The sequence below is a fragment of the Triplophysa rosa genome, linkage group LG8 (assembly GCF_024868665.1).
Source record: "Triplophysa rosa linkage group LG8, Trosa_1v2, whole genome shotgun sequence".
Classification (NCBI taxonomy): Eukaryota; Metazoa; Chordata; class Actinopteri; order Cypriniformes; family Nemacheilidae; genus Triplophysa; species Triplophysa rosa.
In genome coordinates, this window is record NC_079897.1 from 16,974,221 (window position 1) to 16,997,942 (window position 23,722).

Consider the following 23,722-nt stretch of genomic DNA (forward strand, 5'->3'; position numbering starts at 1 on the left):
AGCAATTCAGCATATGGCAGACCCACCTTAGAAGTTTTAACAAGATTTTTGAGACAATGAAATACGGTGAACAATTAAAATATTAACCTTTTCATATACACGTCTATTGATTTGTTTTTTTTTAAGGTCACTATAAACAACAAGGAAAGATCGAGTGACGGTGGGAGTGGCTTGCAGCAGAACAATGGAGGCAATCCATTACAACCCCCCCATTGCAACTGATGTGGTAGTCCTGCTTCACAGGTTGAGTATGCTATTGTGAGCACCATAGAAGTCGCCTGTGAGGACAACATTATAATGAACAAGTTTAAGTGAAAACCAAAATGAATTTTATTTGTCTAATGTGATCTCTGCTAACCTCTGCTCTGCTATAGGGTTGTGCTTTTATTTCATTTCGGTCTTGGCTTCATGAGAAGCTTGTCAGTGGATTATTAATTTCAGTGTATTTTATCTTTCACATTTTTTATTTGTTAATGTAGCACCTCCTCACTCAGTGCTAGAAATTGGTCATTGTTATCAGTTTACCATAGTAACCAGGACAACTCATTGCTGAAACTCCCCAGCTCTTAAAATGAAGACTTCAAAATAAGAGCAGCTTTGTTGCTGAATAACAACAATCCCATCAACGGTTCCTACGTCGACAATGTCTAATAATGTTAAATAAACCCCCATCCTCACAATTAAAAGTAATAGCTATAGCTACATGGAATCAGATTAGTTGTAAAAAAAACCTTGCAAATATTTATAAACGTGCACGTTTGTTTTGTTTTTGTAATAAGGTTTTATTCAGTCAGAAGTGCCATCATTGTCTCCCTCACTTTTATTTTCTAATTACAGTAAATACTGTATCCAGCGAGCTTGGTCATTTGATTAAAAGAATAGCATTTTCCTCTATATGTATATACATTTTGTATAACTACAAAAAGGACCTAAGGTGCCAAAAATGTTCGAAATAGAATGTATTGGTTGGACGCCCCTGTGTACCTTATTCACCAGCGACACGCATTCTAGAATGATCATCAGACATATTCGCAAATTCGCGACTTCAGCCTTTTTGACGTCTTCAGGCTTCCGTACTGCTACAGATGGCGCTTCTAGAGATGCGGATATTTTAGGTTTATGCTATTTCTCCTAGATGTTAATATCACAATAACACGGTGTTTTATTCAAGGTGGAAATCGGACGGACTACATCCCAAATAGACATATCATTTCGTATTCGGAGACGAGTGACATTTCCTTTGTTTTGTGTAAGTTGGTGTATGTTGTGCTTGTGCGTGTCACATTCTGGGCCTATCATCCTTTCGTGACCGATAACGTTACTGGAGAAAACGATTGTCTTAACATTTTCAGTTTTTGCAGAAAAGGGTCGACTGTGTTTCTCACTAAGGCGTGTTTGATTATTTGGTTTGGCCGAGGACGATATTGGCTGTAAATGTTTTTATCAGACGATATTGTGTTTGAAGCACGTGTAGATGGCATAGATCGCGGTTCATTCCTGAATGTATAATTATTAACGGTATCACACAACGTTCGGTGTGTCTGTGTGTTGTGAAAATAAGGTTATGATACAATTATTGGAAATAATTTTTTTACACGTTCTACCGAATCGGAAAGCAAAAACGGGTTCGATAAAAATGGCTGCATGTCACTTTTCGGCGATTGATTTTATAGGCTACATGAAAACGTTGATGGAGTAATAGAGTTTAGAAATTAAACGGGTGCATTGTATAGTAGATCCTAGGCCTAAGGGGTTTCTAAGAAAGTTGTGAGGATGCAAAAACAACCTGTCATTTGTTTGTGCTGGTGATGTGAAATTGTGTTTTCAACTGAGCTGTTGTTTTATTGTTCATGTTTGATCAAGTGGCTGTTGTAGATCTCAACTACTTGAATAGGAATATGTTGCTGTTATCTATTGTCTGGCTTTGACTTGGGAATGGTAAATTGAAAGTATTATTAAAATGATAACAGTATCAGTATTATTAGTAATAAATTCTTTCAGTTAGCAATAGCTGTGTTAGTTGTAATTTCTAACTTTTGTAATGATTTTTCTCTCTGGTAGTGGAGTCAGTGTATAAGCTTTAATTGTAATGCCGAAGCTAAAAGGTGCTAAACTAGTCTTTCCTGTTAATCTCAAAAGTGTGGGTTTATTTTCTGGAAGAAGGTATTATGGCTCGAGGGTGTCATTGGCTTTACATTAACTGTATATGTTAGGTTCTTGTTTCGCAACAAAACTTGGTTGTTCAAGATTGGTTTGCAAACTATACTTTGGAGCTGTTTTCAATATTTTGATGTGCAGGGAACGTTTGTGTCAGCTATAATGCTATTATATGTACCCCTTCTGTCTGCAGGTGCTGTTGTGTGTGCTCCATCATGGCTGTGGTCATCCGATTACAGGGGCTCAGAACCACGGCTGGTTCTGAGGACATTCGCAATTTCTTCACTGGCCTCAAAATCCCTGATGGTGGGGTTCATATAATTGGTGGGGAGCTTGATGAAGCGTTTATGATATTTGCATCTGACGAAGATGCGAGACGAGCCATGACGCGCTCTGGGGGCTGCATTAAGGGCTCCCCTGTTAACTTGCTTCTGAGTAGCAAGTCAGAAATGCAGAAGGTTCTTGAGGAGAGCACTAGAAGGTCTGAGTTGAAAGGCAGGGGGATGTACGAGGAGGGTGGTAAAAGACCTTCTATGGAAACAGGTCCTCCGCAGTTCAATAAAGACCCGAGAGCAGACATGCGAAGGGTAGACCATCAAGAGAGGAACAGACCCTCTCCAAATTCTTTCGGTGACACGCAAAGCCAGAGGGAAGGGGCCGTGTCTGAGATGGATGATGTTTATCTAAAGTTGAATGGGATGCCGTACTCCGCAACCAAAGAAAATGTGCGTAACTTTTTTGATGGGTTACAAATTGAAGATATGCTCTTTTTGAGGAATCATCGTGGAACATTCAACGGACAAGCTTTTGTACGGTTTGTTACTGCAGAGGATGCCATCGAAGGTCTGAAGAGAGATCGAAAATACATGGGACCACGGTACATACAAGTAACAAGATGCTCAGAAGAGCAGTGGCTGATGGCAGGGGGGCTTGTTAGACCAGACGGTTCAAAGAGACAATCCTTAGATCGGACGAGATCTCAATCTCCTGCTTCCTACAGGTCACGGTCTCGTTCCCCCTCCAGTGATGAATACTGTGTCTTGTTTGAAAACTTGGCTATTGGTATTGAGAAGAGAGATTTGAGGGCACTGCTTAATCCGATTTCTTTGAAGGATGACCAAATTATTATCTTTGCCCAAAAACAGGACGATAGGACCAAGTCGGCTATCGTGGTGTTTAGAAATCTTACAGATTATTGCGCTGGCTTGGCTCATCATAAGGACACATTGCTGCATCGTGCCGCGTATGCGTCACCCATCTCCAAGGAAAAAATGGTTGGCATGTTGGAATCGTCTGTTGACGGACAGAATGACAGAAAAGGGTTGAAGCGATCAGCTGACGTGCCCCAGGCTCAAAGAGATGCTCCGGACTCGGAGATGAAATGTGTCTACGTACGCAACCTGCCCTTTGATGTTCGGAAAGTGGAGATCATGGACTTCTTCCATGGATTCGCGCTCTCTGAGGATAGGGTTATTTTATTGCATGATGAAAGAGGAGCTGGGCTTGGTGAAGCTTTGGTGATCTTTCAGTCGGAGGAGGCGGCCGTAACGGCACAGTCCCTGAATGGACGGAGGTTTCTTGGATCACAAGTCATGCTCAAGTGCATTACAATGGCCCAGATGAGGGAATTTGGCGTGAATGACCACTCAACGGTTAGCCCGCAAGGACAGAACTATCCGAGACCACAAGAAGTTTTCAATGATGGTCCTTGCTTTAATACCCAGATGCAGCCAGATGATTGTAATATGCAGCGTGGTTATGGAGGTGATTGCTTTGAGCCTAATTTTAACCGTAATAATGCATTTAGACCGGGACCGGATGGTAATGGCCATCATGGGTACGGAAAACCTGACCAACAGTTTGAGGGACCGACGTGTATCAAATTGCTCAATCTACCCTCGCAGATAAGAATCGATGAGATTTATGACTTCTGCTATGGATACAGAGTGATCCCAGGATCTGCCTCGTTGCTGTATGATAGAAACGGAGCTCCCAGGCGGTGTGCGACTGTGGTTTTTGAAACCCACAGAGAGGCACTCACTGCTCTGCAGGAATTAAATGGAAGACCAATTGGCACCAGGAAAATTCAGGTTGTGTTTGAGTAAATATGCACTCAGAATGCAGTTTCACAGGAACTGGTGAAGTGTGTCTTTGTTGTCTTAAGTCAAAAAGGACAACAAATAAAGGAATGTGCAAGTAAAAGCATGTTTTTTTCATACTTTTTTTAGTTAGATTCTTAAATTTGCTGATAAAGTACTGCTTTGCTTTATAACACCACATTATGCTATAACAGTTACCATCATCTGATTTCAAATATTGTGCTGTGCTTGGCCACTTTTGATCCAAGTTCAGTGTGTTTTATGGTTTTCTTCAGACTACTATTTTGTTTCTTTTTTCATTGTACAAATGTCAGTAATATTAGCTGTCTGATTAAGAAAAAGATTTAACATGTGTTCTTGATAACATCCCTGTGAAATTGTGTCAACTGTTTTCTCATCCACTGAAAATCATTTGTTTGTCATTTTGAAATTAGTTTTGTTATTGACGCTTCTTTTACTTTCATTCTTGATAAAGAAGTCAGTATTATCCAGTGAACATTCTAATAATTATGTAAATGTGATTAAATAACATTTCTGTATGATTGGTGAATTCTTTGCATTTATGAAACTTTTCACATTCACAAACTGCGTGTCTGCTATCACGTTTATTAAATGTGCACATATTGTTTATTTAAAAGTAACACATTTGTTGGCGTAATTCCATTTTTAGAGGATTTCTTATAATAACGTTTGTAGATGATGCATGTAAGGTAAGTGGGGAACAGTGAACTATGGAGTAAAAAACACTTTTCATTGAAAGGCCTTTACACAACTACTTATAACTTACAGGACTTCTGAAGGTCTATATGATGCATTTCATAAAGTGAACAATAGCTGTCTCGTTTTGAAAGGCGGAGTCTTTTGGAGGTCGCGTTCAAGGCTGCATACGTCATCAAGGCTGTCTCGTTTCATAAAAGCAGGTAGGGCACTCAGAATACACCCTTCAAATGCGACGACCTTTCACAGGAATTCGGAAGACGCATGAGGTGTATCCTTCGTTGCTAAAGATAAACCATAATTCTTTACGTCGCCAAACGTCTTTTATTTGTAGAAACGGCAGCAGCCGCACACTCAATCAAACGTGGTGTTTAAATGTAAACGGTGTACAATTTTGTGGTACGTGTTTTACCTCAGCAGACATGCAGTATGTCGTATCCAGAGAATGCGACCTCCAGAGTAAACGAGGACGCAGCCATCTGAAACGAGACACATCTAATGTATTGTTATTCTGAAACAGATCCTTTTATATTGTAGTTACAGCAGCTGTGATAATGTTTTAACAGTAATGATATGGATGCATTGACATCGGCGCTTAAGTCATCATCAGTTTGTTAGAAAAACCACATTGCTTCCTGATATATGTCACTAGAGGGCACTGCAGTTCAATGAATCCTGGAGAAGGAACAACTACTTCCTTTCTGTTGGTGAGTGTGGGAATGATGGGGGATATAGAAAAGAGAGATTTCAGCAATAAAAAGCATTTTTAAGAGGTATGCTTAAAAATGATGGGCCACATCAAAGGCCGTAATCAATGTAAATAATGTGAGTGCTTCCCGAGGCATAATATCAGACATTTTAGTGATGTCTGAATTCACATAGAATTGGATAATCTGTTAAAGTGAGTAGTGTTCCATTTACAAGATGCATCAGGCTACAAACGCTAGTCAGCTGTTTCATGGTCTGCAACCATAAGGATATAGAAAAAGAACTTTCAGGAATTGGGAGATTTACAAAGCACCAGTTTGGGTCAGAATGGAAATTATTCTTACACCGGACGCGGCAAAAGAAAATAAAACGCATTAGAATCCATTTTAATTTAAAAATTTGTCCACACTGGATGCGGCGCGACGCGACGGTGTTACAACAAAACTTCAAAGGGGGCATCAAGTAAACATGAAGCATGGTTCCTAAAAAAACCTTCAGGGTTTGCTCTGTTCCTAAGCATCAATATACAGGTGCTGGTCATATAATTAGAATATCATCAAAAAGTTGATTTATTTCACTAATTCCATTCAAAAAGTGAAACTTGTATATTATATTCATTCATTACACACAGACTGATATATTTCAAATGTTTATTTCTTTTAATTTGATGATTATAACTGACAACTAATGAAAATCCCAAATTCAGTATCTCAGAAAATTAGAATATTACTTAAGACCGATACAAAGAAAGGATTTTTAGAAATCTTGGCCAACTGAAAAGTATGAACATGAAAAGTATGAGCATGTACAGCATTCAATACTTAGTTGGGGCTCCTTTTGCCTGAATTACTGCAGCAATGCGCCATGGCATGGAGTCGATCAGTCTGTGGCGCTGCTCAGGTGCTGCCAGGTTGCTCTGATAGTGGCCTTCAGCTCTTCTGCATTGTTGGGTCTGGCATATCGCATCTTCCTCTTCACAATACCCCATAGATTTTCTATGGGGTTAAGGTCAGGCGAGTTTGCTGGCCAATTAAGAACAGGGATACCGTGGTCCTTAAACCAGGTACTGGTAGCTTTGGCACTGTGTGAAGGTGCCAAGTCCTGTTGGAAAATGAAATCTGCATCTCCATAAAGTTGGTCAGCAGCAGGAAGCATCAGAAGCGTCTCGCCTGGGCTAAAGACAAAAAGGACTGGACTGCTGCTGAGTGGTCCAAAGTTATGTTCTCTGATGAATGTAAATTTTGCATTTCCTTTGGAAATCAGGGTCCCAGAGTCTGGAGGAAGAGAGGACAGGCACAGAATCCACGTTGCTTGAGGTCCAGTGTAAAGTTTCCACAGTCAGTGATGGTTTGGGGTGCCATGTCATCTGCTGGTGTTGGTCCACTGTGTTTTCTGAGGTCCAAGGTCAACGCAGCCGTGTACTAGGAAGTTTTAGAGCACTTCATGCTTCCTGCTGCTGACCAACTTTATGGAGATGCAGATTTCATTTTCCAACAGGACTTGGCACCTGCACACAGTGCCAAAGCTACCAGTACCTGGTTTAAGGACCATGGTATCCCTGTTCTTAATTGGCCAGCAAACTCGCCTGACCTTAACCCCATAGAAAATCTATGGGGTATTGTGAAGAGGAAGATGCGATATGCCAGACCCAACAATGCAGAAGAGCTGAAGACCACTATCAGAGCAACCTGGCCTCTCATAACACCTGAGCAGTGCCACAGACTGATCCACTCCATGCCACGCCGCATTGCTGCAGTAATTCAGGCAAAAGGAGCCCCAACTAAGTATTGAATGCTGTACATGCTCATACTTTTCATGTTCATACTTTTCAGTTGGCCAAGATTTCTAAAAATCCTTTCTTTGTATTGATCTTAAGTAATATTCTAATTTTCTGAGATACTGAATTTGGGATTTTCATTAGTTGTCAGTTATAATCATCAAATTAAAAGAAATAAACATTTGAAATATATCAGTCTGTGTGTAATGAATGAATATAATATACAAGTTTCACTTTTTGAATGGAATTGGTGAAATAAATCAACTTTTTGATGATATTCTAATTATATGACCAGCACCTGTAGGTTGTACTATTTAGCTCCCTATAACAAAGAGTCTTTATAGGTAAAGCGTGTCAAAAGTGATATAAAATACCCAGTATATGAGTCAGTTTGCATCCCTTTAATTTGTGTACTTTACATCCCTTATATTGCAATATTCTTCTCTTTTTTTCTTAGAGCACCCTGACATAAAACTTTTTTATGATTTTATTAAAAGAAAAATAAACCCTTGTATTGATGACAACAGACAAAAAAAATATGTTACTAGAATTGTTAGCATTTTACTTTTAATAACAGTACAAAATATAATGATGTCCATGATAAAATTGAGACGAGTTTAAATAAAGATTTTTAGTAGAGACTCATTTTAAAACACTAAGCACATTTTAAATTGTAGGCTACTTTTCATTTCATGCGATGTGCGGGCAGCTCGAGCGAGCAGATGAAGAGTCACGAGCTCAGGCGGAATGAATGCATGCGTTTGAAATGACGGAGGCAGATAACGCTGTGGCTGAAGTTGGACGCTTCGTCAGTGAAAAACTGTAAGAAGCCATTCATTGTTTATTTTGTATGATTGTGTTACGACATTCGTCTACATTTACATTTTGTCTGCCGTGAGCATGTTATGGTGTAAAAACTAAATGATCAAGAGAAAAGTTGGCAGTCATCATGGCTAGCCAGCTAGCAGAAACAGTTGATGATGTCGATGGATTCACATGATAAAGCTCATCTTCACATACATTTTTAATATTTCACACTTGTCGATTTTATGTGACGTATATCTGCAATTATATGTTACGGGTAATTTGAACGTTTTTATATTGGCCGATTAAAAATACTCTTAACTTGCTGTTATTTGTGGTGTGCGCGTGCGTGCACGTGCGCTTGCGTGTGTATCTGTCAATACCTGTCATCTATTATAACTTTTTCCAGAAGGTTTTAACTGCCAGTTAGACTTTATATATTTGTTTTCCTTTAGAGTGCTAGATGGCAAATGTGTAAAATAGAGAGATGTGTATGACTATAATGTACATTTTGTTATGTGTGCTGTGGTGTTCTTGTCAGACTCACTTTATCTTGCAGCTCTGTGATGACAGAGAACTACAATACATTGTTCTGAATGTTCAGAAAAAAAATTAATGTCTAAATTTTAAATAAAAATAAACACACTATATATTTATTATAATTTCAGGAGAAAAATGGAGGTGTCAAAAAAGATTGTCCGAAATTTGGAACCAGCGAGGCCACTACGTCGCCTTAACATAAATCAAGGTACACTGTGACAATGTTCACACACAGTCAAAACCATTACAATGCAAGTCAGTGTGTTAGGTCCCTTTTTGATTCTAATTTGAATGTTTTTTTTTATATGTGTTTGTATGTTTGTCGGACACGTCACCATAGTACCCCAAAGCAATGTTGTGATCAAGCCATTTGAAAAGCCAATTAAAAACCCAGTAAGACCAAGTTTATTGTACTAAGCTAACATAATGCTTTGTACCGTAATTGTTGACGCAGGTCTTTTTTCTTATTTGACTGTCTCTAACCCAATAACTGTGTTTACTGTCTACAGGATAGCAGTATTAAAGTGGAACAGTTGTACGAAATCCTTCATCTTCAAAGCACAAGTATCCAGCCAAAAAAGAAAGGTTTCCCTCTTAACACAGAAATGTTATGTTACAGAGATGGACACAGAAAATTAGGAGAAGAAATTAAAGAGATAGTTTACCCAAAAATACAAATTCTGTCATCATTTACTCACCCTCAGGTTGTTACAAACATGTATACATTTTTTTTGTTCTCCTAAACACAAAGGAAGATTTTTGGAAGAATGTCAGTAACCAAACGGATCTCATCCCCCATTTACTGCCATAGTAAGGAAAATAAATATTATGGGAGTCAATGGGGGATGAGATCTCGCATTCTTCCAAATATCTTCCTTTGTGTTTAGCAGAACAAAGAAATGTATACATGTTTGGAACAATTTGAGGGTGAATAAATGATGACATAATTTTTATTTTGGGGTGAACTATCCCTTTTAGATTTAAGTCCAGAATGTAAGAATCACTTAAGATCAATGATAGATAGATATGTAGAGCCAATGCTGAATGTTTTTTTTTTTCACGATGGCAGAAAGAATATGCTACACTAGGGACTTCCTTATCAAGATGGCAAACTGTCCAATGGCCAAGAAGAAACCTGAGTTTTTGCCAGATCATCCAATAGTTTTGGAGAACGGAGTGAGTTATTACTTTCATGTAAATTTTGTAATACAGAGCTTTTAATAATTATTTTATGTAAGGTGTTTTTATAGACGTACAAGAATGAACATGCATAGACAAAAGATGTTTAAGTTTTGTTTCTGATCTATGATCCAATCTAGAGAACTCGCGTTGTGCCAAAAAATCAGTAACCACTACAAGAAAGAGGACATGTAAGTGCTAATATCACACTACATGCAGTTAAAATTGAGTTATCTTTTAGATAATGCATTGTTTACCTATTTAAATTTCTTTTCATAGGGTTGCCTAATGTGGAGAATTCCTTACATTCTTTTTTATTTAAATATGAGGGTCTGAAGCTGCACTACATGGGAAGCAAGGTGGAAATGGTTACAAACTGCTTTTTTAAGTTCTGAAAACTGCAGAGCCCTTCACAAGTGCCTAATTCATGCGTAAAAGAGGTTAACGAGCATCTTCACTTTTTGGTCTTAAAATGAAGGCATAGAAAATTGTAAAAAATAAATTTCTATATTCTTTAAAAAGGAAATATTAAACTTCTCTCTTTGAGGCTGAACACTTGATTTTTATTCTGCAGAGTAACGCATACCTGCAGCACGGATGTCTTGGTCTTTGCAAAAGTATTCTTTGCAAAAATGTATAATTATACATTATACGCTCACTCTTTATCCTTTCTTGATAATACTTTTTTACATCATCAAACAACTGTGATTTCTAACTCTGGCTTTTCCAAAATGCTGACGGTTTTGCACTGCACTAGTTTTATGATCTTTGAGGTTTGCTGATATTTGGATTTGTGATGTAGCTTGAAGTTGTGCACCTTGAGTGATAGACGTTTTTTCAGATGTTGGAGTTAGACTTCAGAAATGTTTGAATTTTGATCACTGGACATTAAGTGTATGAGGCTGGATTCAAAGAGTGAGCAAGCAACACGTGTGGCACAATCTTTTTGACAACTACGGAGTCTTTAAAATAATTGTACACTGACCGACACATCCTTGTGACGATGGATAGTAATACACTTTATTTTTGTTTATTTAAATGTTTTTATAATATATTGCAGTGAAGTGGATTGAAGCACAAAAAGTTCAATCTTTGTTTGAAAGTATTTGCTTTTTATCACACTGACACTGTAATCTGTAAACTCCTTGTTTTAAATTCAAATCTCCACAAAATTCATTACACACAGTAAAGTTTGTTTTACTTGGTGCTTTGCTTCATTGTTTCATTCATCTTAATTAATTTACTAATCAGTAAACTACAGCCCTCAGGGATATCATATAGCATTTGGTTTGTGTGGAAGAATAGAAAAATATTAGTCTGGTGAAAGAAAAGTTCAAGTCTGCGAATTGTTTAGTACTTGTAAAACGAGAACTGTAAATAAAAAAATAATGTGGCGTGAGAGAAAGAGAAACAAACACCTCCCGTCGCGACTCCACCCTGTTGCTGCAACTGGAATCTCAACTCTCCAATCAGCCTGCTCGGAACTAGCTCCGTCCCGCCCACACTGTCGCATGAGGCGGGGTTTGTCAGAGTTCTTGTGGAAAAAGACACTTGGTCACGTTACGTACAGCAGCGGCGCAGCCGGATGTTACAGCTGGAGCTGACAGAAAGGGACCTTGCCGACGGACAGCTCATTTGACGGGGTAAAGTTAATCGTTAAGGTAATGCACATCCCTTTTCATTCAAAGACATTTCTTTCCGCATGTTGATGTCCGTTGTATGTAGTATGTGTGATATGAGTCTGAATGATTTACATAAGTTTTAACCAATGTAACTTTATACAGAGCCCGATGAAAATTACAATGAGATCTGTCACATTAAGTTACAGGGAAAACGGAACATGCCGCGGGGGGAAGAGAAGAACGGGACGTGCGTAATGATACGATTCTGATCGTTTTTCCTTATGTTTTCATTATTTCCTTTTTGTTGTGTAACGTTACATGTACTCGCTGACCGCTCCTTTGCTGTGTTGTCAAATGATTGATGAAACACATTTGACATTTGTTATGCATTTACAATTTGACACCTAATAATAACAGGTTCATTCATATGAAGTGTGCAGTGTGTTAGTCATTAAGTAAAGTTAAATTCCGTTTTGTGAGAAGTGGTAGAAATGCAAAGGAATTTCCGCACAATGCCCTTTTCAGGACCCTGAGTTACTGTTATCCCACTGTACACTGTTTAGTGTGTGTGTTATTAAAGTCGTACTTTAAACCTGTCTGCTTTCCCTGGGAAAATGTCTAACTTCTATAATTCGTGCATAGGTCCGTATATGTTAACAATCCTCATTTGGATTCCATGAAAGATGACATACTCTACCACTTTAACCTCGGAACGTCCACTCACGACTTACAAGCAATGTTTGGAGATGTCAAAGTAATGTCAAAAAACATCAACTCTTATATTGTGGTTTTTATGCTGATCAAAATAATTCATTGTTGTATGTTATGTATGTGACAACTAAAGGCATTAAGTTTTATGCCTATTTCTTTAGTTTGTGTGTGTAGGGGGAAGTCCATGGAGAATGAAGTCTTTCACTGAATACATTGCAAAGGAGTTGGGGCTCGCAGACCCTAATGCAGAGTACCCTAATATATGCGAAGGGACCGATCGCTATGCCATGTATAAAGTTGGACCGCTGCTATCTGTCAGTGTGAGTAAGCTTAAACTCCATATAAAATGTTAAGTGTATCATTGTCTATCAGGCATCTCACTCTGTATGAATATTAATGTTAGGTTTCTCTGTGTTCTAGCATGGCATGGGCATCCCGTCAATCTCAATAATGTTGCATGAGCTTATTAAGCTTCTCTATCATGCTCGCTGCACTGATGTTACAATAGTGCGCATCGGAACCTCTGGTGGAATAGGTACGTACATCCATTGCTTTTACCATTTAACTTCTCGCTTAAAAGGGGCAAAAATATTGTATAATCCCACACTTGTGTTGTAAACTGAGAAAGCCTTTTCTTTGTAAATCATTTCCTGATTCACTTGCGGTTTCTCATATGTTGAAACTGTATTAACAATATACTTTATTTTCAAGTACTAGCAATGTTACATGTATTTAATTTGAATTAAATTTTGAATTGGGCTTAAAAAAACACATAAATAAAATGCTATCTCACACAGTGCGATCAGCTGATTTTTACTGCTTAGATGCACAAAACCCTTGTTGTAACAGAGAGCCGTTCTTCTAACTTGGCAAATGAATCATTACACATACAATGGTGAGGCAAGTCATTGTTTTTCAACCATTTTTTGTCTGGCCTTTTGTCAGGTTTAAAGCCAGGCACTGTGGTGGTTACCAAGCAGTCAGTTGATGCTATGTTCAAGCCCCGCCTTGAGCAGATCATCCTGGGCAAACCAGTCGTCAGGAGCACAGAACTTGATGGCAAACTTGCAGAGGACCTGCTCAAGTGTGGCGATGACCTCGGAGAGTTTGAGACCGTCATTGGTAACACGATGTGCACGCTAGACTTTTACGAAGGTACGATAACATCAAATCTAATCTTAAGCACTTGCTGTTGTTCCATTTTCAACTTCTTTAAAAAGGAAAATTTAAAATGCAAGTACCTTTCTCAATGCAATGTTTAGTATATTTGAAAACTGTTTTGGGACAGGTCAGGCTCGGCTGGATGGGGCCTTCTGCTCATACACTGAGGAGGATAAACAGAGCTATCTTGCTGAAGCTTATGCTGCTGGGGTTCGTAACATTGAGATGGAGTCATCGGTCTTTGCGGCCATGTGCAAACTGAGTAATCTTCGTGGTATGCAATTGTTAAAGGCAATAATGAGTAATCCTTGTACAAACCATCCTTTTCTAGTATGCCGTCTTAAATAAACTGTCAAAAATGTGCAATATTTACACTGCCAGTTGTACACATTAACACTGTGAGAAATAAAATCGCATCCTTTAGGGGTAGATAAGGTAGTAAAGGTTCAAATACATTTCTGTCTAATATTAAAGGGTATCTTTGAGGGTACTGCCCCAATGACAGCTAGCTAAAGGTACACATTTTGCAAATTTTTTGTAACTCTATTGGCTGACTAGATTCATTCACTAACTGCAGGGCTCATGTATTTCACACAGGTGCTCAAGGTTTATCTTTTTATTGGAGTCACAGTAGTTGCTTGCAGAGTTTAAAAGACTTCATGGAATTTGTCACACATTAAGCCTGCTTTTCCTTGTTTGGGTTTGGAATTTATGGCTTAAGGTATAATATAATATGACAGCTTTTTTGTTTTGTTTGTTTGTTTTCAGCGGCTGTTGTGTGCGTGACACTGCTGGACAGGCAGAAAGGAGACCAGCTCACCAGCTCTCATGATGTCCTGAATAACTACCAGCAGCGGCCTCAGATGCTGGTAAAACATTACATCAAAAAGAAGCTGAATGCCTCCAAGAAAAGCTAGTTTTGTGCTAGCTAGAACAATAACAGGCAGGTTTCCGTGCAGACATCGGAAACGGTCCTCGGCTGAAGATAGGAAACAGTTTTAGGAAAATACTGCAGTTTTGTTTAGGAAGATCCTTAATATATGAAAACCAGATCAAGTCGACTGGTTTGTTGAAATCTGACCAAACCAACAGAAATACCTTTAATCTTTTTCTACGGTTTATTATTTAAGTCACTAATATGCTGTACTCATGCACACTCCTGCTTTGAATAATAGATTAATTGGTTTGAAATTACATTAGCCAAATTGTATTCTATACTGTCTTAAATTTATTGTTATTGTTTTAAAATACTGCTGTCTTCAAAGTACTCCTGATATAGCAGTTATTTACAAAGGGAAATGTGAGATTACTGTGCAGTTTTTAACTTTAAGCACTAGTTACATTATGGTCTATCACTTAGTTGGTCTTGCCTCATTTTGTTTGTTACAACAGTTTGTAAAGTTGTACTGTAAAATCACCAATGTCTTAATTTTTTCCATTACAATTTGCAAAATGTCATTATGCAAAGTTTTGTTTTATTCCCATGACTGAATGTTTATATAACATTGCAACATTAAGAGAAATAAACTTTAAGAGATTTATTGAATTAGTGTTTTATGTGTATTATTTCTACTACATGAAATAAATGCTAAAAACAACGCCGCCTTACACTAATATGTATAAATGTCATATATGCACAATAATCCACAAAGACAACACAATAATACTTAATAATAATAATAAACACTATAATAAATTAATAATTAATTTAATAAACAAATTAAGAAGAAATTAGAAACTCTTGGAGGGCAAAAGGCTGCCTCAAAGCCCAATGTGTGTTGCTTTCTCAAACAACAGAAACATGACTGGAAACGTTTGCATTTTAAACTGCATGCAATGATATGCATCCTGAACAGAACATGAATTGTAAGTGTCGGTTAGATGCAAGTGTTTTTTTTCTTCTCGCACACACACGCACGCACGCACGCACACACACACACACACGTCAGTGAAATCTGCTGGTAGCCAATCTGCTGCTGCGCGCTGAGAGAGGATCATAACTCAGCCGCTCCCTCCTCACATCTCTCCGCTCGCCTCATTGTGCTCTGCTGACTCAGTGCCTTAAGCATCATCCGCTCCCAACGCCACTGGCACAAACCACCATCATTGTGGAAATTAATACGGATATAGGAAAGAATACAATGGCCAAAACAGCTATCGGTAAGTGATGCGCATTTCTTTTGATTGTTGCGTTTGGAAATGCGATAACTGAGTCTGAGGAAGAAAACGACTGAGGCATGCCAAAACCGTGCGACGCAAGAATATTTACATTTATAAGTAAAGCAATTTTGGCATTGTTAATATGTTTCTTATATGTTTTACCTAAACTAGAATATGCGCATGTGACTAAAGTCTACGATTAAATTATCGGAGGCATCATACAAAAGCGCATTTGGCGTTGTTGTAGTCTGTAATAGCCTAATATATGGCGAGAATTAATCGTAATTGAATCATAATTAATAGCGTCTGTATATATATGTGTGTGTGTGTGTTTATATATAATAATGACATTTTTTGTGGGATGCTTGGCTATGGCGCACCTGCTCCTGCTGCCGCGCGCATCATAATGCAGAAAGACCGCACCCAAGAAACCGGCATCTTAACACTGCCCACATACAGCAATAAAACCTCTACAAATATCACCTTACCATACGTGATTGGCTCACATTAAACGAGCAATTAAGGATTTTATGTGCACATATGTGCGAAATGAGATCATATTTTTGTTAAAAATGTCATCGTCTTTATGAAGTCTAAATGCTGGCATACGCTATGATCAGATGTTATCAAGGTGACAGATTCACTTGCATTCACTCAGCCTGCATGATCAATAAGCCTCTTTAGGCATTCAGAGAAATCTAATAAAGATGCTCTTAGATATACTATAGGCCTAGTTATTTATTTACGTATGTAGTAAATATAAATAACAACGTCAGGAAAACAATAACGGAGGTCTTCTTTCAGTGATTATATTAAAAGGGAATGTGTGATAAAACCTACCATTAATAACCGTTTTGTGTTTTGTTCCCATAATAAAACCAGTCTCAGTTTTGTTGTGGTGTCTGTCTGATACAATTCATGACTGACCGGCATGGGCGGCACTGAGGTTTTACTGCGTTTTTCCCAGAATTCAGTAGCCTGTAAAATTACAGACGCTATTAAGTCACATTTCAGAATCTTTCATAGGCCTCGTCTGTCAGGATTTATTGATCTCCGTCTAAGGCCCCCATGCAGTGGGCCTGATTGTTGATATCGGAGAGAATGGCTAGCGGATGCACACTGGGAGTTTGGCCAGCCCTGCAGCAATGGGATGCTGCACATGGTGACCTTTACAGCACTAGACAAATAAGTATTGACAGCATGTGGACACTGGTGGATATTTGCATGGTCCCGGATTTTGTCTTTGTGATGAATTACACCTGAATCGCTGGAGAGATTGGTCTGGATTATTACTTTTTTTAGGATTAATGCAGGACAAACTAGTGTCTGCTAGTCAGAATAGTGCCTGGTTCTCATTTTCTGGCTAATGGGCTGTTGAGGATGTGCTTGTAATCTGTACAATGCTACAGAGGGCAGGAAATGGGAAGTGTCATTAGTGTTGCTTTTGCATTTTTCATGAGTCTGCGAGCTTCATTTGTTTGAATGTAGAAAACTCTTTCAATACATTCCATTTGTGGCACTTTTTATGGTAAGATAAAGGTTTTCAGGGAGCTGCTCTGTTTCATTCCAGACGGTTTATTGCGTTACGCATTTAATCTGCCATGCAGAAGAAAATACTATAGTCATGATGGGAAATTCCCTGAAGTGTTATTGTTGTTTATAGAATGTCATACTGATAACTAATTTAATAGTTATATAAATAAACATTTAAATAAACATTTTTTTCTCTCTCTCTCTCTCTTTTAATTTCAGTTCATTTCAGCTAAAGTCGCAGACTCAATCATTAGACAAATTATTCATCGCTCAATTGAAGCATCATAGAGAAAGCCTCCGGATAAAATGAAGTGTATGATATTATAGCCCCCTCTCGTATACTCGAAAGAGTTGCAGAGACTTTTTGCGATATGCAGTACCCTGCTAAATTCAGCATATTTGTGCATGACTAGGTATGTTCATATAACTAACAAGGGGCCAATTTACTTTTGTTCCAGCATACAAGGAGAAGATGAAGGAGCTGTCCATGCTCTCTCTCATTTGCTCCTGCTTCAGCCCACAGACACGCAACAACATTGTCTGTGAATTTGAAGGTAAATCAAAGAACAAATATCTGTATCTGAAATCAGCTACGATAGAAAGAAAAGACGGCCATTGTAACAGATATTTCGTCTATATACAGTATGTTAATATAGGAGTATTTAAAATATCAATGTTCTTTGATTAGAATCTTATCTACAGTAATGCTACTCTTAATTTGAAAAAATAATTCATTTTTATATTTATTAACTGAGATTGAAATCTGAAATCCACCCCATTTTACATAATAAGACCGTCTGTGATTGACTTTCTAGATATGGAGGTAAAGCCCATCAATAAAAGGGCTTCAGGCCAGGCCTTTGAGGTGATCTTGAAACCACCTTCGCCAGTGACCGATGTGGCCCACAGCATCACCTCCCCTCCAAAGAAGAGGGATGTCTCGCTGGAGGACATCCAGAAGAAGCTGGAGGCAGCTGAAGACCGCAGGAGGGTATGTGGAGGGCGAACTTAAATAAGAGTTTATGTAGCTATAATCATGAGCGAATCTTTTATATTATGTACGTATTACTTTGTGGAGCCACAAATGTTCAGCACAGAGAGTCTTGGACCGTAATTAGCCAACTAAAATCGCCCTAATGAAATGTTGCCTGTGTGTTTGGATATATATAATGACAGTCCCAGGAAGCTCAAGTGCTTAAAGCTCTGGCTGAAAAACGCGAGCATGAAAGGGACGTGCTGCTCAAAGCCATGGAGGAGAACAGCAACTTCAGCAAGATGGCAGAGGAAAAGCTGATTCTGAAGATGGAGCAGATCAAGGAGAACCGCGAGGCTCAGCTGGCAGCCCTGATGGAACGTCTGCACGAGAAGGTGAACAAAACTCAAGAAACTTAAATGTCCAGTGTGTCATTTTTTGGAGGACGTATTGACAGAAATGCAATATAACATACATAACTATGTCTTCAGATGTGTATAAAAACCTTACAAAATGAAGTGTTATGTTTTTATTACCTTAGAATGAGCTATTGCTATCTACACACACCGCATGTCCCCGCAATGTTGTTTCTACAGTAACCCTAAACGGACGAACTGCTTTACAGTTTCATAAATACATTATCTCTTTCGGAAAGGAAGCGAAAACGTGATGACATCTTAGTTCTGTGTCAGCCTCCGTAGTGCTTCGAAAGGAGGAGGGGTGGAGTGAGCCGTTGGTTGCAATTCACAACCTCACCAATAGATGCCGCAAAATTCCATACACTGAAGCTTCAAGAAATTAAGTGAAGTAAACTACGAAGTACTAAATAATGGACTGGCATTTGGCCAGTTTATAGTGGCCGTAACTCATACAGTTTCTGCATATCTCATGTTAATCTTGAGTACTTACAGAACAGTATCGTATCCTTCAAATATCCGAGTCTTTAGTTTGATCACATTTATAAAAGACAGATACAGCTGTACGATTATTTCCAAAACATACGACCTCCTGCCGCACGTGTGTGGGTGGGGCGCGGAACTAAAGCACGTGCGCACTAGTGTTGTTTTTGGCGGCCTGTTTTAATTTTTGTTTTAGTCTAGTCTTTGTGTCAAGCTTTCATTTTAGTTTTTATTAGTTTTAGTCACGTTCATACTCTTTTTAGTCTAGTCAAGTTTCAGTCGACTAAAACTGATGACATTTACTCTAGTTTTAGTCAATGAAAATTGTATTTTAGTCTCTTTTTAGTAATGCAATTCTATTTAACCCAGTCAATATAGTATAAGTATATAGTATACCTAGTAGTATAGACGAAACCAAAATTTTCTTTTAGCCAAACCCATTTCAAAAAAGGTTATCTTATATTACTGTTACCTTATAGACTCAAGAATACATCCATTCCAGACACGGAAGACGCTCTGATTTGAATTTACGTTCATCGGTAGGGGTGGGAATCTCTGGGCACATCACGATGCCATTCGATTACGATTCAGAGGGCTGCGATGCGAAATTGTAATTACCCAGACCGATTTTACTTCCAATATCCTTTATTAATAAAACAAATGGAAGTGATTTCGCAAGTCAACTGGAAGGTTACATTTGCCAGCAATTGAACCAACAGGAAAAGAGTGACTGCTTTTGCACATAGCACTGGTGCTAGAGAGGTTTAAAGTTTGGTAGCACAGGCCAAACAGTAGGAGCACAAGTATAAATTGTCGGTTGTCATCATTAAAAAAAAATGATGCAAGTGCAGTTCATCATGAAAAGGCAGGTAACTGACAAAAGACATTCATGTTACATACAGATGGATAAATTAGGGCCATATCATTTTTACACTACCTAAATTTGTTAGAATTTTTCTAATTTGTCTGTTTTTCCTTTTTTACTATACAATAGTGGTATATTTGTCAACATAAATTACTGTAGTATACTATAGTATTTACTATAGTAAACTGCAGTAAAATTCTTAGATACTATCGTGTTTTTGAACTTTACTATAGTATACAGTGTTTATCAATTTACTACAAGGGCACTACAATTTTCAATAGCAAATACTATAGTTCACTGAAGTACTTTTTGTCTGAGTGTTGAATTTAACGGGACTTTTATTTTGACGGGTCTGTGGGAAGACATTTGAGTTTTTGTGTTTGCCGATAGCTTCACTCAAACAGTAAAACGATCGTAAAATAAACTCTTAGAGCAACTCTGGAGATGAAGTTCATGTGTTCATATCCTCATACAGTGCAGACGCAGATAGATCCTCGACCATCACTCGTGTTGTATGTTAAACTGTGCACATAATTCACTCAAGACACGCAGAACAGCCAGATGACATTTAAATAACAGGATTCCACTCCGCATCTAGGTTGAAGCATCAGACGAAATAACGTTATAACATTTCGTCTCGTCTCGTTTTGGTCAACGAAAATGAAGACATTTTAGCATAGTTTATATTTTTGTAAACAACATTTAGTCTCGTTTTTATTCGTCAACAATATTGCATTATACATTTAATTATAGTCATCGTTACCTGACCAGCATTTACGTTGGTCTCGTCTTGTTTTCGTCACGTGATAAAGGTTCGTTGACGACCATATTTAGTCATAATTTTCGTTGACGAAAGCAACCCTAGTGCGCACCCATTGCCAAAGCACAGACATATGACTCTCTTTCACTTACCGCATGCGGTTCATGTCCGGCATCTTTTAGCGCTGGGACCGCTTCATCTATCAGTTTTAATCGATCTCCAGCATTATATCCACCGTTTATATAACATTCCTCACCGAAATGCAGTGAACAAACAAACACAGCTCAACTTCACGAACGCAGTGCTCTCTCTCTTGGTCCAGCTGGTTTACGTGTGCGCATGCGCCTTCTCCCGCTCTCCCTGGTTGACGCGCTGGCGTGCTCTTTCTTCTCGCTCTGGCAGGTTGATGCGTGGGTGTGCTTTTCCGGGAGAATTGTCCAATAAGGGACTAAGAAAAGTTATTACGAAAGGGATTTTCATGTTCAAAAGAACCTTTCCTAAACCTATACGAACGCTGGGGGAGTGTATCAAGCGCAGAAATACTACGTCATACGTCCAACACGTTTTTGAAAAGTTGACAATGTCAAGCATGAGAAGACGGCACGTTTAACATTGTAAAGAAGTCAGAATGCATGAAACACCGTTGCACATCCCCTTTAACCTGGCTAGTAAAAATAATTTGCAATCTGCATAATTTTACAGTCATATGTTCACGCATATATTGCATATTGTTTTCACTATTTTACGTGTGTAAAATTCATATTTTTGACCCTCAGGAGCGACACGCTGAAGTGGTCCGCAGGAACAAGGAGCTGAGGGAAGAGCTGGTAGCGTGAAGTTCCTCCACCTCCTCACACCCTTCATCAGCCAACCTGTCATCCTATCCTGCTCACGCACACTCACACACAAACAAACGCTGGTAAACAACAGTCAAAACAACTAGTATCACAATTGTATACTGTTTGAACGGTCTTGCTTGATTTCATAAAGTAATGGAAAGACACAAGTATTATTTTGTATATACATCTTTTTCTATCTATCTATCTATCTATCTATCTATCTATCTATCTATCTATCTATCTATCTATCTATCTATCTATCTATCTATCTATCTATCTATCTATCTATCTGTCTATCTATCTATCTATCTATCTATCTATCTATCTATCTATCTATCTATCTATCTATCTATCTATCTATCTATCTATCTAATCTGATTGAATGATTATGTATCAAATCAACGTGATACGATGTTTTATGTAATTAATTGATGATGATTATTATTGATCAGTTTATTGGTTCAGCCACGTCGGGTTTGACCATGTGAAAGGTTTCGGTGTTGTGAGTAAGCTGCTTGCTTACGTTTGCAGTGTTAAATGATGTAAAGTTTGGTGTAATTGTGAAGAATGCAAAAAGCTTCAGTGCTCAGGCCCAGTTTAACACAGGTTTACCTGTTCAAAACAAACATGCCACCATATCGAGACTCATGAATATATAGTGCACTTCAGTTTATATACAGCATGATCAAGACAGGCTCCTTTTTTCTGAGCAAATAGCTTGAAATATGAGCGCAGAAACAAATAAAACACATTGATAGTGTCTCATTGATAAATGAAATTAAACTGAATGTATGTCTTTGAGCTTTTTGTTTTAATATTCTCTGTACAAATAAATATCACTTTCTTGAAATGTTATGAACATCTGCATGTTGGCGTCTGCAAACCTACATTCATTGGCTGACGTTTGGAAGCACTGCGTCCCTTCTGGACTTCTTGGATTGGACAGCTTGACACACCCTGCGTCATGACTGAAAAAGGAAAAAGAATCAGCCAGGTTTCCTGTTGTTTTTGCTTCTTAGAGCAAGATCTTGACCCTGTATCCTCACCTTGATTCAGGCTGTTGTTTGTCATCTCTCACTAGCAGGAGTAGACATCATTATTAATCCCGAGTTCATCTCCTTGAATGTTTTGTCATGTCTGGCTTGATAAAACAGATAACATCTTTACCAGCTGAATGTATCATCCTATACTCCCAGCTAAAGCCTTTGATGTGTAACTTATTTTTACCTTGTTTATTTTTGTGAGATAGGATGAATGTGTGTGTGTAAGTGTGTGTGTCCATGTTAGGTTGACTCGAGCATTTGTGTCCTTTCTCTCTGGAAGTGACGTGATAGGCGTTTGCAGAATATGCACTGAATGATTATATTTTTTCTTTGAATCACTATCTCTTCTATAAATATGCTAGAAGCATCTTCGGCTGCCAAATTGTCCTTTCCCCCCTCTCATTTCTCTGTGTGCAAATTTTGGTGAAAATAAAGGTTTGGGGTTCTGTGAACAATGAAATGCTGTGTTATTTGCCTTTAGGTGAAGCATTATGTGAAGCACCAGCAGGTGGCATTGTTTTTATGATTACGTCAGTAAAACTGCCTAATAAAGTAATAAACACCCTAGAAACATTTTTATACCAAGTATGCGTCAATAAAAACAATATATATTAACGAAATATAATCTAATGATAAAATAAAAATAGTGTTTTAAATGATGAAAATTAATTCAGGATCTATAAACATGGCAGCTACATTAAAAAAGACAATATTCTTGTAATTATTAAAATATATATTGAAAATGATTAATTATATGCTTATCATAGAACTTTCAATGAAAGTCATTTAGATTTTTTTCAGATTCAAATATACTTGCGCTATTACACAAAATAAGGACAGAAACTTTTAAGTGAAACTGTGACGCTAATGTACCACAAGAGGACAGACATAATTATAAAAGGACATTATTTGCGAAAATGAGAAAGGAATCTTGATGCAGTGGCTGTGCCAAACTCCCACGGTGGATGTGAACATTCCCACAGAGTGTTTTCCTAAGAGAGGCCTTTTCCCCACGTTTCTCAAAAGCATCTGTTATGGAAATATTCACACACTGAAACCTCCTCTTGCAAATTTACTTCTAAGCAAACTAGAGTGAAGAAATGAATACAATAAAACCTCCCAAAGGTATGAAAAATATTATGGCATACGATTTGATATGTTAATATTCTTAGCTC

The 23,722-nt window shown here is 38.1% G+C and overlaps 4 protein-coding genes across 8 annotated transcripts; all 4 read left to right on the plus strand.

Moving 5' to 3' along the window:
- Positions 1-77: 77 nt before the first annotated feature.
- Positions 78-4,811, plus strand: rbm12bb (RNA binding motif protein 12Bb). Of its 2 annotated transcripts, none has more exons than XM_057339317.1 (2): positions 78-243; positions 2,351-4,811. In XM_057339317.1, the coding sequence occupies exons 1-2, from the start codon at positions 185-187 to the stop codon at positions 4,260-4,262; spliced, it is 1,971 nt and encodes a 656-aa protein (XP_057195300.1). In that variant the 5' UTR covers positions 78-184; the 3' UTR covers positions 4,263-4,811. The 2 variants fall into 2 exon arrangements, with proteins under 2 accessions (XP_057195300.1, XP_057195301.1); XM_057339318.1 differs by lacking the exon at positions 78-243 and adding an exon at positions 1,048-1,249.
- Positions 4,812-8,069: 3,258 nt separating this feature from the next.
- Positions 8,070-11,354, plus strand: gra (granulito). Its single transcript, XM_057340794.1, has 7 exons — positions 8,070-8,280; positions 8,931-9,010; positions 9,143-9,195; positions 9,312-9,387; positions 9,872-9,978; positions 10,122-10,172; positions 10,261-11,354. Exons 1-6 carry the CDS (start codon positions 8,210-8,212, stop codon positions 10,149-10,151), a joined length of 417 nt encoding a protein of 138 aa, XP_057196777.1. The 5' UTR covers positions 8,070-8,209; the 3' UTR covers positions 10,152-10,172; positions 10,261-11,354.
- A 171-nt stretch (positions 11,355-11,525) lies between these two features.
- upp1 (uridine phosphorylase 1) lies at positions 11,526-15,021 on the plus strand. 4 transcript variants are annotated; one of them, XM_057340791.1, is made up of 8 exons: positions 11,526-11,642; positions 11,804-11,850; positions 12,246-12,357; positions 12,476-12,634; positions 12,735-12,849; positions 13,260-13,469; positions 13,603-13,749; positions 14,244-15,021. In XM_057340791.1, the coding sequence occupies exons 2-8, from the start codon at positions 11,822-11,824 to the stop codon at positions 14,390-14,392; spliced, it is 921 nt and encodes a 306-aa protein (XP_057196774.1). In that variant the 5' UTR covers positions 11,526-11,642; positions 11,804-11,821; the 3' UTR covers positions 14,393-15,021. The 4 variants fall into 4 exon arrangements, with proteins under 4 accessions (XP_057196774.1, XP_057196773.1, XP_057196776.1 ...); XM_057340790.1 differs by having other exon boundaries at positions 11,531-11,642; positions 11,810-11,850; XM_057340792.1 differs by lacking the exon at positions 12,246-12,357 and having other exon boundaries at positions 11,571-11,642; positions 11,810-11,850.
- A 430-nt stretch (positions 15,022-15,451) lies between these two features.
- Positions 15,452-23,001, plus strand: stmn2a (stathmin 2a). Its single transcript, XM_057340801.1, has 5 exons — positions 15,452-15,635; positions 17,627-17,722; positions 17,984-18,159; positions 18,345-18,536; positions 21,442-23,001. Exons 1-5 carry the CDS (start codon positions 15,617-15,619, stop codon positions 21,499-21,501), a joined length of 543 nt encoding a protein of 180 aa, XP_057196784.1. The 5' UTR covers positions 15,452-15,616; the 3' UTR covers positions 21,502-23,001.
- The last annotated feature ends 721 nt before the right edge of the window (positions 23,002-23,722 follow it).

Coding starts and splice junctions, on each gene's coding strand:
- rbm12bb (XM_057339317.1), top strand. CDS start 185: ATGGAGGCAATCCATTACAACCCCCCCATTGCAACTGATGTGGTAGTC. Junction 244..2,350: donor GTGGTAGTCCTGCTTCACAG/GTTGAGTATGCT, acceptor TTCTGTCTGCAG/GTGCTGTTGTGTGTGCTCCA.
- gra (XM_057340794.1), top strand. CDS start 8,210: ATGCATGCGTTTGAAATGACGGAGGCAGATAACGCTGTGGCTGAAGTT. Junction 9,388..9,871: donor TATCCAGCCAAAAAAGAAAG/GTTTCCCTCTTA, acceptor TCACGATGGCAG/AAAGAATATGCTACACTAGG. Junction 9,979..10,121: donor CAATAGTTTTGGAGAACGGA/GTGAGTTATTAC, acceptor GATCCAATCTAG/AGAACTCGCGTTGTGCCAAA.
- upp1 (XM_057340791.1), top strand. CDS start 11,822: ATGCCGCGGGGGGAAGAGAAGAACGGGAC. Junction 12,358..12,475: donor CAATGTTTGGAGATGTCAAA/GTAATGTCAAAA, acceptor CTATTTCTTTAG/TTTGTGTGTGTAGGGGGAAG. Junction 12,850..13,259: donor CGGAACCTCTGGTGGAATAG/GTACGTACATCC, acceptor GCCTTTTGTCAG/GTTTAAAGCCAGGCACTGTG.
- stmn2a (XM_057340801.1), top strand. Junction 17,723..17,983: donor CATTGTCTGTGAATTTGAAG/GTAAATCAAAGA, acceptor TTGACTTTCTAG/ATATGGAGGTAAAGCCCATC. Junction 18,160..18,344: donor CAGCTGAAGACCGCAGGAGG/GTATGTGGAGGG, acceptor ATATAATGACAG/TCCCAGGAAGCTCAAGTGCT.